At 36.7% G+C, this 17,583-nt stretch overlaps 1 protein-coding gene across 1 annotated transcript; it reads left to right on the plus strand.

Moving 5' to 3' along the window:
* Positions 1–277: 277 nt before the first annotated feature.
* On the plus strand, positions 278–16,763 carry LOC134499944 (coiled-coil domain-containing protein 148-like). The gene is made up of 7 exons (XM_063306907.1): positions 278–332; positions 1,940–2,061; positions 11,689–11,792; positions 13,678–13,751; positions 14,228–14,382; positions 16,362–16,457; positions 16,545–16,763. Exons 1-7 carry the CDS (start codon positions 278–280, stop codon positions 16,728–16,730), a joined length of 792 nt encoding a protein of 263 aa, XP_063162977.1. The 3' UTR covers positions 16,731–16,763.
* Positions 16,764–17,583: the final 820 nt, after the last annotated feature.

Genomic DNA, 17,583 nt, shown 5'->3' on the forward strand with positions numbered 1-17,583 from the left:
CAGACAAGAAATTCTGTAAAGCAAAGAGCCTTTATTACAGCCTTTATTAAAGAAGTATAACATTACATTTGCCTGAACTTTTAATAAACTTTGTCCATTAGAAAAAAAATAGTAAAACGTATGTACTCTAGGGCAGCTAAAATAACCGTCCTTGGAACAGATTTCATATCAATAAGGAACTCCGATATAAATAAATCCCTTCACAAAGTATCAAGTGAATACATTCAAAGGTGACTTTTTTTTTACAAGTAATGTGTTTATTTTTCAACAGTATAAGATGAGCGGAAGATACCTTCAAGGACCTATTACAACTCAGAGGAGTAGCAATATAGGTAAATTTTAAAAAAATATTTGATTATTCTCTTTTCAGTGTCTATATTTGAGCTTGCCTTACAGTGTTGTTATTTTAGTTACACAGAGATTATGTAGAGTTGTTATTTGTACAGTTTGACCTATTGAATTGATTGCATTTTGCTCTGTGGTAGATTGGAAATATTCTTATTAATAAAGTTCAGTGCTGTGTCCAGCACTTCAAAAGACTTGGGACCATTAATGTTTTTATTGCACTTCTGCACAGTTAAAAAAATGGGGAACAAAGGAGAACTCAGGGGGAAAAAATAATGTGCCCAGTGGGGTTGATTTCCAAGCAACTGTGTTTAGGATTACACTCAGCCTTAAATACATTGTTTGCTGATGCAGACTGGATAGTATATAAAAATGGGTATAAGAACATATGTTTGCTGTTTTCTATTAGGACGTTTGACAATTTACTGCCTTAAAATAAAGACTGGGACTGCTAAAATAATGTGCTTTACCAGAATATCCAGATTTATAGCATGACATTATCAGATTGGGAGGAAGGGTGTGAAACATCATTAACTACATTTACGGGAATTTATTGCAATACATCCTTAAGTAGATATGTTGGTATAAGTTAATTTTCTTTGAGCTAGTCAGGACCAATTTGCAAAATTGATTAACTGTAGACTACTCCATTTCTGTTAGATGCTTTCCAATGTATATTAGCGTGATGGGTATCTTTAAGGCATGTGTTTTGCTAATGATTGTATTGAATTTTAGTAATGCTTAACACAGATCTATTTAAAGCAGTGGGATGACTGTCAGTGCATTTAGACTAAGCATGAATATGTCTGGATCCAATTTTCTGGCCTTATTCACATAACATGCTAAGACAGAACCTAATATTAATAATCTAAAGCAGGGTTATTACAACATTTCTTACAGGTAGGGGTTGCCATTTTATTTATTTATTTTAAATGAGAGGGCCTAGAAGTGAAACAGAAATAATACTGGGGGCAAAACAAAAATGGCTCTCTTTGAATGGGTTAGATTTGCTGGTTTGATTTTGGTTTATTCGACATAGATCCTTTAAAATGTTTAAATGCTAGATGTCTATCTCTGCTTATAATATAACATCAAAACTGAGCAATTGTGATGCTGTCATCCTGCAGCTCTTTGGGGGTCACAAAACTGGGATTAGACAGCTGCATGCAGCCTGTGAACCACAACTGCCCATCATTGATCTAAGGCAAAATGCTACTGTCTTTTTCCCTAGTTTCAAGCAGGCACCTTTATAAAGTTTTAAGTGTATATAAGTTTTAAGTAGCATGTAAGTGATTTAAGCAATCAAATAATTAAAAGTTGAATGTTTGGGTTGTGTAGATTGTTTTCTCCATATTTTGCTACCTTCAAGAGTACTTCCTCTATTTTTGTATTATTAACATAAAGACTTTTATGGACTACAAGTTTGTTTAGAAAAACAAATGGTATAGACAGTGTAAACTTTCTTCTTATTGTTACACTTTTTAAATTAAACAGTTTTTATTCGTGTTTGCTTCAAATTTTGTTCTAAAATTCTTACCAACAATGAAATGCTTAATTTTATTCAACAATCTGAATTATTTTATGCCTATATTAGACAATTTGGTTGTTCGTGTGAAAAATGGGCTTCAGAGTCCAAAGTATAAACCTGTTGATTATGAACAACTCCATGCAATTACTGAAGCCAAGAAATTACAATCTGCCAACATCCTCTTAAAGGTAAGTATCTATAAATCTTGATGGATGTTATGTGCGACTTTAGCTGTTCAAGAAAAACATGCCATAAGATCTAAAGGGTTCATTGAAGTACATCCTAGTATCCACCAGGCAGAGTGTGGAAGCAAATAGGAAGTCAGCAGTGATTGCTAATTAATAACAGTATTGGCAATTGGATAGTAACACTCAGGTGAATCATTTAACAATGGATCTGAATATAAATAGCTTGGGCCATTAATTAGTAATACCACTTTGGTTCAGTATTGATGCTTATACAGCATATGCAATTTGTTAATGCCAAATGAAACATTTTAAACCTCCTTTTACTTCTATTTACCCATTTTTTTTTCTATCCCTCTATTTGAAGCAGTTTATAAAATTATTAAACAATATAGCAACATAGGGACGCGGTGGCACTGCAGGTTAAACCGCTGAGCTGCTGAGCTTGCCGATCGGAAGGTCGGCGGTTCGAATCCGCGTGATGGGGTGAGCTCCTATTGCTAGTCCCAGCTCCTGCCAACCTAGCAGTTCGAAAACATGCAAATGTGAGTAGATTAATAGGTACCGCTTCGGTAGGCAGGTAATGGCGTTCCGTTCAGTCATGACCACGGAAGTGTCTACGGACAAACGCCGGCTCTTTGGCTTTGAAACGGAGATGAGCACCGCCCCCTAGAGTCAGACACGACTGGACTTAATGTCAAGCAACATAGAGTAAAACTAAAATTTCTTTGAATTGAGGTTGACTTCCAGAGACTACATAGACATGTAGCTCAACCATGGAGGTTTTTTTGGCAACAATATAAATGTGGTTTGCCATTGCTTTCTCTGGGGGGAAGTGATAAAACATGTATCACAACATTGCAGTGTACCTTACAGTATGTACTTGCATGCAGTGTTACAATGCAGATGTATGTATGTATGTATGTATGTAGTTTGTATTGTGACATTATGATACACATTTCAGCAACAGACTCCTACATCTTCCTTCCTTCCTTCCTTCCTTCCTTCCTTCCTTCCTTCCGTGAGGTCACAGAGGTAAGTCTACAGTGATGATTATATCTATAAAATGTAAAGCAAAAAAGTTTATGTAGTAATCCACAAAAGTGTGACTGTTAACAGTTTTGTTAACTTTCTAGTTAACAGTAAAAATGTAGCTTGTGAAAGATGTTTTGTGGACTTAAGTTAACCCTATCATTATTAGGAAACTCTCTGCTCCTTTTTGGATCTTTATAATACTTCAAAAAAGATTCCTTTGATTTTCACCATTGAAATATATTAATCACCATAAAAGCAATTTCATTTTATTAAGGCATAAAGTGGCTTCTTTGTTTTATTTTAGCATGTTGTGCAAACGCAATGGTTGTAATTAGTAAACCATGATTTGTATGGCCTAGCATATAAGACTAACCAATTGTGACTTATTCAGCAAATCTTAGGTAATACATGATGATGTATGAACGCAATCTCTCTCAGCCTAACTTGGCCTGTCCCAAACTAAGATAGCTACTACTAGTAAGTGTTAACTAGCCCAAGAAAATACAATCAAAGCATTTTCAATACAAGAACATAGTGACATTTAAAACTGTTTCTTTGTCACTGTGAATTGCACATTTATGTAGCCGAAGGTAAAATGAACACACAAAGAGCCCAGCTAGACACTGGTCCATTTAATCCAGCTTTCTGTATCACACAACCAGTTCTATTCTGGAAGGTCTCAGCATTCAAAATTGCAGGGTTGTGTTGCTCTGAAGAAAAATATGACATTTAGTTGATTTATTCTTAATATTTACAAATAAGTGGGATTTGCCATGAAATATTGCAACATGGATTGTTCCTGTTCAGGGTGCCATCAATGAGCCATATCCTTTCCCAAATATAAAAAGGTAAAGGTTTCCCCTGCATAGTTGTGTTTGACTCTGGGGGGCTATGCTCATCTCCGTTTCTTAGCCGAAAAGCCAGCGCGGTCCGAAGATGCCTTCACGGTCATGTGGCTGGCATGACAGTCACATGACTGTTACCATCCCACTGAAGCAGTACCTATTTACTCGCATTTGCATGCTTTTGAAAATACTCCATTCGTTTTCCAGGTTTCCTTCCACTCTTCCCTTCTAAGAATCAACCAACATGCTATCTCTGTTGTGCAAGCTTGGTTCTCATTGGGAGGTTTTGCAATTGTTTCTCCCCTTAGCTTCCCCTCCTTTTTACAGAAAGACTTTTTTCATACGTTTGGAAACTTGAGCTTGTTCATATCTGCCTGTTGTGCAACAACAGTACATGAGGATCTCCACTTAGGAGTTCATTTCACAATGAGTTAATAGGCTGTTCTAGTAAGCAGCTATTAGGTCCTATTTAAGATATTTTGCCCCAGCTTTTCATAAAGAGGAATGCTTAAGTAGCTTAAAATCTGAATAAGCTATAATTAGCAATCACAATATATGAGCCAGTATGCTTCCATAACATGGAGAGATCAGGTTGCAGTGAAAATAAATGTAACATAGAAATAGGAAAGTGTCTGTCCCTTAACTTGAGTAAGAAAAAATAATGACCAGGCAACTGTTGTGCTTGCTTAGCTATTACGAATTGCAGCACAGCAATATGCGGGTACATATGATTTAGTTTATGGTTCTTTGTATATCCCTGCCAGAACTCTTGCAGCTAATAACAGTCTAACCCTGTTAGGAGAGTCTCACTTCTGCTGTAACAACAATTCTGATACCCAGCACATGAGTGCCATTCAAATGCATAATATTGATGTATTAGGAAAGCAGGAGGCTGCAGATTACAGCAAGGTGTGTCACTTTCTCAAATGGAGTAGCTGATGGCACCCTTCTCTCTCTCCCCCTCCCTTAGCACACACAGCCAAGATATGTAAGTTATTTTGGCACCAGTAATTCCTCTGTATATTGGCAGTAAGAGGAAAACAATACTAAATTATATAATAGTGAAGCCACTAACTTCAGTATTATGAAAAGTCAGTACTGTACCCTAATACCTCTTTGGTTCTGGAATATACACACATATTGTATATATGTGAGAGAGAAAGAGAAAACACACACACACACACTGTATATATATTCAGTTGTTTTATTTTGAAGGGACGTGCCGGTGATTTCTTAAAACGTACCAGCTAGAGTTAGGTGTCACTTCCTACTTGCAAAGCAGAGGTGGCTGCAGAAAACCATTTTGAGTGACAAGAAGGAATAGAGTAAAACAAAATGAAACAAAAATGCTGTTCCTATAAAGGTGTTTTTGTTTCATGTTACTGAACCTATCAGCACTGCTCATTTGTCATAAGCATACTGAAGCCAGTATTTCTGAAAATTTAATTTACTAGCTTTGTTTTACTGATTTGGCACTTACAGGGACGAATAGCAAATTATTTTTGCTTTATATAAGCAGGAAGAAAATAGGAGCTGCTTTATTTTAGAGTAGCAGAAACTGGAAGCAACAGTTGTTTTCAAACCTGTGCTCCTTTAGAAAAGCTTGTTAAGGATTTCTTCACATTATTTCTAGCCTTCCCTGTTTCATTACTCATGTGCAAGCATTAATTCAAACATCTATCTCCATGATCCTTCATTTTCAGTTATTTCACATTCCCATTCAGCACAGAAATGGTTCCACAGGCTAGTCTCCTTTTGGAAAGCTGAGAACACAGTGGATTCAGCAATGGTATTGTCTGCTAATAGGTGTAAAAAAGGTTAGAGTGATGCTAAAATATGATAGAATATTAAAGAAATATGTCTGGAGATAGATAGATAGATAGATAGATAGATAGATAGATAGATAGATAGATATTGATGAATGGATGGATGGTGAATGCAGTGCTATTGCCTACTGCTGTTTTTGGAACTGGGAGATATAATTTAGTAAGGAGGTGCAAAATCTTCCATCGGTAAACCTTTCTGTACACGGAATAGCTGTTTTGGAGTGGTCCATGCCCAAGCATGAATGCTTCAGAAGTTCTGTTTAAGAGACAGATCAAATTGGAGCTGTTTTGTTACAGATAATGAAGCAAAATGTGTTGTTCTTGGTCGAAGTGTCTCAGGTGTTCTATTCTGTTTCAGTGGCTCTGATAGGAAGATCTCTTGCTCTTGCCCTTTGGGTGTTATCTTTTGAATTCTCCTCGCTGGCCAAATTCAGCAGGGGGCACCAGTCATGTTCCTGCTGCTCTTGGTTTAGGTTGGGTAGATGGAGCTTTGGAGCATTTCCACAGTATGTGGCACAGTAGTGAAGATATTCTGGCTCTAATTGCTATTGTAGGCTGACTAATGAGTGAGCTATGAAGGAGGAAATGGCTTCAGTGGACCACCATTGGACCCAGTACCAGACTGTTGTTTCTAATAGGGGGTTGGTGACTAGTGGTAAGTACATGGTTACATGCCTGTTTGCCTGCTTTGGAGGCAGCCTACATAGCCCAATTCCATTTTATTTAGTTTAATGGATTTTTTTTTCTTTCAGTGTTGATTCGGTCTCTACATTTATACAGTTGCTCTATGGTAGTCTTGATAATGTATCTCTTTTGACAGGATTGATGTAGTATTTCCCTTGTAAATTGTCACTGATCCCCTTCCAGTCTGCTTCGGAGACAATCATTATGCTATGTATGAAAGATCAGCTGTATCAGCCTCTGAACATTGATGTAGCAAACCAGTACCAAGAGCTTGAAGAAGCATACATACATAAATAATAAAAATCCAAGCATGGGAATTTCTCCTATTTCTGGTTTATAGCTCAAGTGCAAAACTGGCACAGCAGGACATTCAGCAGGAGGAAGGAAAACTTGTACTGTTGCATTCTTTTAGGCACCTGTTGGAAAGCAATCTCTTTTTTCTAGGTCTTCTCGGTAGGACTGTTCAATGAATGGGTCTTGTTTCTACTGTTTTCTTTTTCTTTTCCATCACCTTTGGCTGTATATGATTTTTGTATATTTTTTTACTTTTTAGTTTTTAACATTGTGTATTCTATATTTTGTAAGACATTTAAATTTGCTTTTATAATGGAATAATAATATTGCTAACTCTGAGTTTTCACTCCATAATGGCCGCAGCATAGTAAGATGCATCCATGCATTTTCCACTGAAAAGCAGTTGAGATGGAATGTGGAAGTGTGTTATTAAAGAGAGGCATAGTTGCAGGAGGATGTTACATTTCTGTCTTTCTGCACTGAGCAGGCTATACAGAAGGATAAATAGTAATTAAATACATGTAGGAAACCATTCTTGGTTTTCTGAATAAATAAAGCACTTAAAGTGCCTTTAGATGCTTTTATTATGCACGGAATTTGATAGGATATCTAGATAATATCACTTTCATTGTTAACCGTTCTGAATCTCTCACTGCTTTTTCTTTTTCTTTACGTTGCATTAAAAATCCATTAAAGAAGGAAAAAATGAAGCTGCTGCAGCTTGTCTTTTGACTTATGGTATTAAGAGTTTTCTGTCTGAAAGGATTTTTACAGTTTTTGGGTATACATCATCTATATACTACTAAAACTCTCATTGTGCTTATCTGTTTGTCTGTCTGTTTGTTTGTTTATTTTAATTTCTATAGCCACCCATCTCAACAAGTGACAAGTCACTTTGTCTCTTTGTACCCTCAAATTAGTCCAAATGGTGCATTATACCACAACAATTTTTAAATCAAGGTACCAAAAATCCGCTAACTTAAAGAATCTGCTGATTTAAAGATTGCATAAAAAATCCAGGGCCCATCACTCCTGTGGAACTGAAATGTCCACGATGTTCAGACTGGTTTTATTCGCAAAGTTGTGGCCATTGCAGTGTCCCTGCAGTCACGTGATCGTGATTTCTGATGTTCCCTGCTAGCTCCCCACAAGCAAAGTCAGTGGGGAAGCTGGCAGGAAGTCAGAAGTTGCTCCCATTCCCGCTGCTTTTTTGCCTATGGTCATCCTGTTTATCTGCTTAGGTAAGTAAATATTGACTTCTTAATAAAGTTTGTTTGCCACTACAATTACAGTATTTTTCTGTTTATGATACAGTATATACTCTCCTTAGATGATCATGGGACTGTCCAGCGTTGGGGTAAAAAAAATATGGTTAGCCTAAAATTTAATGTTCATTCTGGATACATCAGACTGCGCTACCTTTCTCTCAAAGGATGACCCAATGGGTCCCAGGGTTGTCTAGTGAAAACTAAAAGGTTAGCTCTTGCAGAAAGAACAGTTGTATTATCAAAAAAAAGTGACAACGGAGAAAGGCTGGAATGAATATTTCCTGCATTTTATAGTTTTCTTCTAATGAATCATGTAGTTGGCAGGTACTATTTATCCATGGACTGGCAAAGCCAAAGGCAGCTCAGTACCTGCAAAGTAAATTCCAATCTTATATCTTTTAATATTTCATTTTTCACAAATCTTTTCCTGTCAAGGAAGCTCTAAGAGCTGTTTGTTGTTGAAAATAAATTCCTATATAGCACAATAATTAAAAAAATGGCATTTTGCAAGTTGTAACAGAAATCTATAGCAGACATATGAACAATGATGAGTGGTTAGACGAAGAGTTTTCTAAAAATGAAACCAAGAGTTCTGCTATTCACATAAGCAAATTTAGCATATAAAATGATAGATGGAGATGGATAATCCCTGTTGCCTGAAAATCAAGTATGTAGAAATGCCATCCATTTTGTTTCTGTAAAACAAATATTTATTAAAACAGTTAATGATCTCTTGATCTCTATAACGTATTTCAGTCTGTTTTTTTTTATTATTTTGGAATAAAACAGTGTTGTGTAAATACAAAGGAATGATAAAACTGTCTATTAAGTATTTCCCTGTCATCTCCTGATAACTGGATATGGCTTCTATTTTCTCTCATCCAAAAGAGCTAGTCTCAATAAACTTATTATTTATGACAAATGAATGCCAGGATGATAGTAGTCATGGCAGCAATATAGTCTGAAAGAAGTATCCAATCTTTGTTCAATAAATGGAGTATAGAAAATCTATAGATCCATTGTTGTAAGGGAATCTATTACAATTTTATCCCTGTGGAAACTAATAATTCTTAATAAGCCGTGAGTTCCAGCTTGGTTATCATATGGATCCCTTCCATTCCTGTGCATATAAAGTCTTTCCTTTCTGGCAGTAGATGCATCTGTCACTTGTAAAAAATACTTACTACAGAAACTAAAAGACCTGTCAAACCAAGTTTGATATTAAATGGTCGTTTTCCATACCAAAGCAACTTGTCACAGGAAAAGGGACATCAGGTAGGCAAGTACTCGTATGCTCCAAGTTTATTAGCAACCATTAATTTGGCTGTGATTGTGGAAGGAAGCTTGCATAGAAGAATTTGGTGGATATGAACCCTTCTTTCCTGTCCTTTTCAGACTATGAGACAGCCAGGCAGAATTACCAACAAAAGTCTTTATTGAAATAACTATTTGCAATAGCAAAAGTCCTTGTAATAGATTAGGCAATGCAAATCAATCAAGTCCACCCAGGTTGCAAAGGACACTCAGGCAATACTGCAGGTTCAGACTGTGGCAAAACAGCAGACAGAACTCAACTAATTTTCTGATTGAAGCTGCAAGACTTGAAGGAGCTAGAGTGTGTGGCAAAGAAGAGACTTGACACACAAATCTGTGAATGGGCACGCAGGTTGGACCAGGCTGGAACATGGAGGCTACACAAGGCTGGACTGGAGCATCTAGGCAAGGCTTGGATCTGGAGGCAAGACTGGACTTGGCTGGAGCATCTAGGCAAGACTTGGGTCTGGAGGCAAGGCTGGACTGGGCTGGGCTGGAGCGTCTAGACAAGGCTTGGATCTGGAGACAAGGCTGGGCTGGACTAGAGTGTCGAGGCAAGGCTTGGATCTAGAGACAAGGCTGGACTGGGCTGGAACATCTTTGCAAGGCTCGAATCTGGAGACAAGGCTGGACTGGACTAGAACGTTGAGGCAAGGCTTGGATCTGGAGGCAAGGCTAGACTGGGCTGGAGCATCTTGAGGCTTGGGACTGGAGGCAAGACTGAATCATGCTGGAGCGATGAGGCAAGGCTTGGAACTGCAGGCGAGGCTGTGCTTGGCAGGAGTGGCAAGGAGAGACTTGACTGGAGCGGTTGGTGCAGGAAGCAGGTCCACAATGGCAGAAGGCACTGGCTCTGGTTCCACGCTGAGTCACTTCTGGGTTTTATTTCTCCAAGTCCTTCCTGATAAGTTTTGTTTTCCCCTTCCGACTCTGGATAAGTTTCATTTTCAGAGTCAGAAGCAGGCTCAAACCCCACATTTCCCATCAATGTCTTTTAGAGAAGCATGACTGGATCCCTTCTAATGTTCTTGTCTGGAAGCCAGAGTGAAATTTCTGAAAGATATAAGTTCTGCCAAGTTGATTCACAACAGTTATAGATACAATTGGACTTATACTTTTTTCATCACTGTACCAGCCAGCTAACTAAAAAGAGCTCTGATGGAAGTAAAGGTGTTCTTGTGTGTGTGTGTGTGTGTGTGTTTGGAAACCACAGTTCCATTGGAAAGAAGAAGACATAAGTCTAGGAAGAAGACAGTGCAGGCGACTAAAGAACTGAGATGCTTGGAGAAAACAAGTAAAGAGACAAATGTTTGGTTTAACATATTGTTCTAACCAATAGTTAATCTGTTTTAACTTAGTGTGATGCATGAATCAACCTTTGTGGTTGGTAAACTATGGTTTATGGTTTAATGTGTTGTGTGAAACAGATCTCAGTTTTTTCAACTATGATTAAAACAAGCCATTACTTCATACAATGAATGAACTTTGCCTAAAAATAAGAAACAATTTGTTTTTTTAGCACAGGGTCAGCTGAGTAATTTGTAATCACCAGAATCAGGCTCCTTTCACACACAAAAATCACGTTTGATTCTCCAACATTTTTCATTTATCTAACTCTGAGAGAGAGCCAGTTTGTGGTAGTGGTGAAGGAATCAGGCTAGAAACTGGGAGACTGTGAGTTCTACTATAGTCCTACCTTAGGCACAAAGCCAGCTGGGTGACTTTGGGCCAGTCACTTTCTCTCAGCCCTAGGAAGAAGGCAATGGCAAACCACTTCCAAAAAACGTTGCCAAGAAAATTGCAGGGATTTGTACAGGCAGTCTCCGAGAATCGGACATGATTGAACGGATTAAAAAAATACTTTGTGAGAAAGCTCCAAGGGTTCTATAATTCTGTAACTGCAAATCAGAAAATGATGGATATTTCTGGGTAGAGCTATACCTTTTGTTTAACCTGTGACCTCATGGCTATCAGTTCATTGCACATTCATTTCTATATTAACAAAAAGATAGAAAAAATTACAATAATATATTCAATAATATTTAGTACGCTGTTCTTTTTTTTTTTTTTTTTGCAAGATGTGCATACGTTGATCTATAATAAGAACTGCAATTTGAAAAGCAATACTGTATTTGGGTATAAGTAATTTTGTTTAGGTTCCCTATTTTCTCCACCTAGGCATACTTTGCAGCTAGCAGAAAATGAGATAGAGATAGTTGGTATATATATTATCTTGGTTTCTTGAACAAATGTTCTTTTAATAATAGATCTGAACCATTGACTTTTCTTTAAAATGGTTTAAATTTAAGGTGTTTTTACAACAACATTTATTATTAATAAAATTTCTTTACATCTTGTTCCTAGATTAAAAAACTAGAGCATGCTTCAAAAATTAACAAGGAACAAATGCTGCTGAAACAGCATCACCAAGTGTGGTGGAAAGAGCACAAAAGATTGCATGAAAACAGGTAAGAAGTGATAAAGCTTAATAAAGTAATTGGAAATCTGGTAATGCAATGAACAAGACGTCATATGCAGAGTCTGAAGGAAAATGCTCTTTTAGGTAAGAAAACCCTCAAATGCCAATAACCCCAAAACAGGAACCAGATTCATACCATAACTGGAAAAGCTCTCTTGGGGAGGAGAAATAGGTCTAATTGCACCCAGAGCTCAGGCCCATTTCTATGTACAGAGTTGACTGCAAGCTGGCCCTGGTAACTTTAAACAAGTTAGGTAGAAGTAGATCTGATTAATTCTGGAAGTTCTGACTATAGTTAACTACCAGTAGAGTTCCCACACAAAGGAAGAACTGGGCTGGAGATCAGAAAGGCCTAGTGACCCAAAAGCCATTGGATCATACACTTTCTAGAAGACAATGAGGTGCTTAATATTTCAGCCTACTGTAGTGTCATCTCTACTTGCTTTCCAGATTTATATAGAGAATAAGAGAAAGGGGAGAGAGTGAATTTGTGTATCACAATAATTCCTAATGTGGTTTGTTTCATTTTGACTTAGTATTTTTGTGATTCCAGTCTTTGTGGTTTGTCAACTATTGTAACGATTGCCTATTCTAAAACATTATCAGACTCACAGGCAGAAGTTTTAAGGATATCTGATGTATTAAAGAACAGCATGCAGGATCACAAAGAAAGCTGAGAATGCTAAAAGCGCAGGCAAATTCAAACTAAAAACCTTCGGTGAAAACGAAATCCCTCCCCCTTTGAATCTTCACAAGTCCATATCCACAGGTGCTCCTAACGGTTCCTGATGGTCTGCGGGAAAAGTCCTTGAACAGCTAGAATAACCCAAACACATTCCATTCCCCTGATTCCAAATACAGAGCTTGGTACAAGGTTTCACAGCAGCTCCCTCCCATACAGAAACATGCGTCAGCACCATGGCATGGGAAACATTACGATGTTTTAAAATACATTGGAACAGTGAACATGACAACTATAGTTTTTGGCTGATGCACCTTCAGAATAAGGAAAAGGAATTTGGAAAATGCACAGAACAAGGCAACATCCTTTTCCAGGCAGGATGTCAGAGCTACAGTATATAGTTCACATAGGATAGTGGGTATTACATATGGGAAACTGATGACATAGGGTAAGCTGAAATAAAGAAAACTATGTAGCAAGAGAATGCTAAATTGAGTCAAAGAGAACAGAGGAGGCAGAATTCTGGAAAATGTGTGGTTTGTTCACTTGTTTGTTGTCTATTGCCTGAAACTTAAAGGATTCCAGATAATTTACAGGACTTACATATAAAACACAGTACAAGTCAATATCACAATTAATTGAAATAGTGATCCAATTAAGTTTTAATTTAATTTAATGTTAAAAGTAATAATTCAGTAATTGATTGAATATGGCTTTGCTGGCTATAATTAATCCCTGAAGGCTTCGTTGGAATTGTAGTCAAAGATACTTGGAGGGGACCTGGTTGACCTCCCTGAAATAGAGAAATGAATATAGAACATCAGCATTAATAGTGGGTAGTCAGACTAGGAACCAAAACTTGGCAATAAGGCTTCAGGTCCACCCTAGAGATAATATCAAATATAAGAGAAAAAGTTCTGAGGTAGTTGTAATATACAAAAAATGCGTGAGTATGGGTTAAAAGCGTAAATCTTTAAGTGATCTAAATGAACGTTTCACCTGAGAAAAACTACTCTGGCATCTGTGAATTTATCAACATATAGCTGCAGCTTAAAAAAGAAAGGAGATTAGGAAAGACATAAACTACAGCTATACTGAAATGAAAGAATACCTTTGGTTCCCCCCCGCCCCAAAATATTTGGGTACAAGAGAAAAGGGTACGTTTTTCCTGACCTGAAATGTTTCATTGCAGGCAGAAATTAGAATCTGAAGTTCAAACATTCTTTGATGAAGAAAATGAATATTTTTTCGACTTGTGGGACTTGCGTAAGTAATCTGCCGATTTCTGGATTAAACTAAGTTTTGTACTTACTGATAAGGAGAGTTAAGAAGGGTTTGAGGGTTAAGGAGAGTGGGTCAAGAATAAATGATTTCCTATTTTTGTGCTCTTCATCTAAGTTCCATTATTGAACTTTCCCTCTTAGAAATAAGTCTTGTAACAGATGAAAGTGAGTGAGTAATATTCACTTTGTTCTATGGACTGTTGTGTCCTTTTTCTCCAATTGTCATCAGTAATACAACAGAAAAAGACCTACAAAAATACTATACTGTACTCAGTCCCTTCTTTTTCTGGGAACCTGGCTTTCTTATTCTTTTCAGAGAGAGAGAGAGAGAGAGAGAGAGAGAGAAAATTATAATTCCCTTTTCTAGAAAATATAGAATGTAAGCTATTATTTGACAAACTCTGATTAATTAGCTCTTTAACTGAGCAACACCCCTAATTTCTGTTTAACTTTTAATAGGATATAAATTAACAAAAGGCTTGGATACATTTCAAGCAAATACAGTGCAACCTGTCTGGCAGCTACGAGAAGATTTAAGGTACAGGCTATTGGAAATTCAAACCACCAGCAAAAGTGTGGAATATCAGTTTAATCCAGATGCTGTATTAGAAGAGGTTAGTAATTCAGTGATTCTGCAGATGGGCTTCCATCCTATATCTTGCTGTGGATGGTCTTCTGTCCTATATTTTACTGTGAAATATTATATTATATTATATTATATTATATTATATTATATTATATTATATTATATTATATTATATTATATTATATTATATTAATTTGTACACTTAAAGAAATCTGGTGTTCAAGATATCAGAGTATATATGCAGCATAGAACTAGTTTCAGAATCCAGCTTCTTAAAACTGCTTTTTTTCTCCCTTTAATACTTTCATCTTGTTTTCTCTTAGCAATGTTGAGAGATAGTATGCTACTGAACATAATCTTTTGTACCGTACTTGGGGGTCCATCATGTACTGCCTGTAGACATTTGAGATTGGACACCATGCAAAATTCTTCTTTTTCCAGGATCTTGTGGTCCTCCAGATAAATTACAAACCTCATCATTCCTGATTATTGGTCATGTTGGCTAGCTGATGGGACAGGTTTTTTCACACTCATGCTGATTCATATCTCCTCAATCATTTCAAAAACATTTCAACTTTGAAAATAAGTTAAAACACACATTGAAATCAATGCAGACAGTAAATCAGCATTTTTAAACACAGATCTTGGATTTTTATATAAAATGACTAAACCTCTGGGTGTTGAATGTGCAGGGATGTGCACATGCAATCTAGTTAATGTTAAGGCTGGCTGTTGATTTACTGTGGAATACATAGACTGAAATTATAACTAACTGGAAGTAATTGAGACCCAGTTTGGTGTAGTGGTTAAGGCATTAAGGCATCAGGCTAGAAACCGGGAGATTGTGAATTCTAGTCCCATCTTAGGCACAAAGCCAGCTGGGTGACCTTGGGCCAGTCATTCTCTCTCAGCCCTAAGAAGCAGGCGAGGGCAAACCACTTCTGGAAAACCTTGCCAAGAAAACTGCAGTGACTTCTCCAGGCAGTCTCCAAAAATCAGACATGATTGAACGGATTAAAATAAAAAAAATAAAGTAAAATAAAATAGTATTAAAAAAAGAAAGAAATACACCGCAGACCAACACTTGGTAGAATAGCAGTGAAGTTTTGAAACGATTTAGCAGGGCATGTTTGTGTCATAGTTAGAGGGACTTGTCCAGGCAGTCTCCAAGAATTGGACACAGTTGAACAGATTAAAAAAAATGATTAGATGTATGAATAACTACATACATACGATAGTTTTTTATTTTTTGCTTTTCTGAGAGCAAATTACATAGCTTTTTATATAATTTAATTTGTCTTGTTTATTAAAATGTCAATCTAACCATATACAAAATAAACAGATGTGTATTCTAGAAAAATTGTAATAGTTGTGTCAATTCATAAAGCAATTTCTAAAGATCATATAAAGTTCTTCAGTCCATATACTCCATGCTACATACTTCTAGGAATACATTTTCCCATTTTGAATGAAAATAAGAAAACACATATGTTCTCTGGAAGCTACTCTGTGCATCTGGTTGCATGCCTTAATCTTGGGATCTTCGTAGAATCCAATATTAATTTATTTTAGGAAATTTTTTCTGATCCGAATCATTTTTTTCTTTTGATTTTGTTTTAATGCATTGGATTCAGAGTCAGTCTGATCTGATGACGTACTACAGTAGGGAGTTTAAGATTTCCATATATTTCAGGCTTATTTTATCACTAAAATATGTTAGAGAGAACCAGTAGAGTTGGGGTTACAAACCCAGGTCCAATTCCCACTCAGGCTCAAAGCTGGACTTCGGACCAGCCATCTTTTTAAATCTGATCTGCTTTATAGAACTTTTGTGATGATAGAAAGAAGGGGTAACTTTCTTGCATTATACTGCTCTGAATTCTTTGAAGGGATGATAGGATAAAAATAGCATGAATTAATGAGCAATGTTGTGTTTTGTAATATGTGGGACACACCTACAACATTCACTGCACTTCAACTCATTATTGTAATATTTCACAAAACTAGGTAGAGTTTGTGAAGAAACAACAGAAAGCAATTTTGGAAAAGCTTCATCTGGAGAGAATAGCTTTGGAAAAGGAGCTTGAAGAATTTACAGATGAAGTAAGTTCTTTGATTTTTTAAAATTTGATTTAAATTGGATTAGCAAGATTGTGGCAGATGGTACCAATGTCTTTATCTTTATTGTAGGTGCTGGCATGTACTTTAGAGGAAAGGACCACACTCGTACCTGAGATTCCACGACAGTTACTGGATTTGGAGTGCCCATATCCTGATCTGAAAGCTTCTGTGCTTACTCAGTTTTATAAACTTGCAGATAACTACTGTTTGAAGATTCAGGAGACTGATCAAGATTTAAAAGCCATAGGAAGGTAACAGAATCTCAGTCCATGTTTGTTTAAGGATTAGGTAAAATGTTTTGATACTGGAATCTTCTGCTATTGCAGTTGCCTTTACCAAAGGGTGCCGGGAATGCCTTTGCTGAGCACCATGCATAGTTGACCTTCCGCCCAGCTCAATGGGATTAAATAGTCAGTAACGATTTGCACAGCTGAGAGAACTGCCTCTTTCTAAAAAGGCTGGTTTGAAATTATAAGCAAAATGTTGAAAGGAGTTGAAATTCCAGTCATCTATGGTAAAATTCTTGGTGAATATAGATATAATGCTTTTTCCCCCTATTATAATTATGGGAACTTATACTGGAATCAGTATTTTTACTCAGAGAAAACTGAAACTGCTGATACATTTTGAGTAGTCCTCACTTTGCTAAAAATACAGACACTTCCATTCTGATGAACCTGGTCTAGATAGTTTCATTGAAACCATCATTCTAGATGGTTTCATTTATTGGTCTAGATGGTTTCATTGAAAAATCATACTCAACTGAATCCATTTAGCTACTATGGCAGATTTGGAACACTAGAGCAATAATAACCTTTTATGCCAGGAAAGTTGAGGTTGGTGGTGGCATGAGGGCCAATGTCTGCAGCTATCTCAATGGTCATTTCTACTGCCTAGCCCTCAGTCTCCCAAATTACAGAGATTAATTGCTGGAATAGTTTTATGTTGTCCCTGTGGCCTTTCAAAAACAGACCTTTAATAATCCCACTGAAATAAAAAGTTAAATAATATATTTCAATCTAGTTTTCCATTTCTAATTCATATGTTTCCCTAGAAAGCATGTTTATGAATTTACTTTAACAATAATTAAAACATTACTTTACAATTA

Source organism: Candoia aspera, chromosome 1, assembly GCF_035149785.1.
Source record: "Candoia aspera isolate rCanAsp1 chromosome 1, rCanAsp1.hap2, whole genome shotgun sequence".
NCBI lineage: Eukaryota > Metazoa > Chordata > Lepidosauria > Squamata > Boidae > Candoia > Candoia aspera.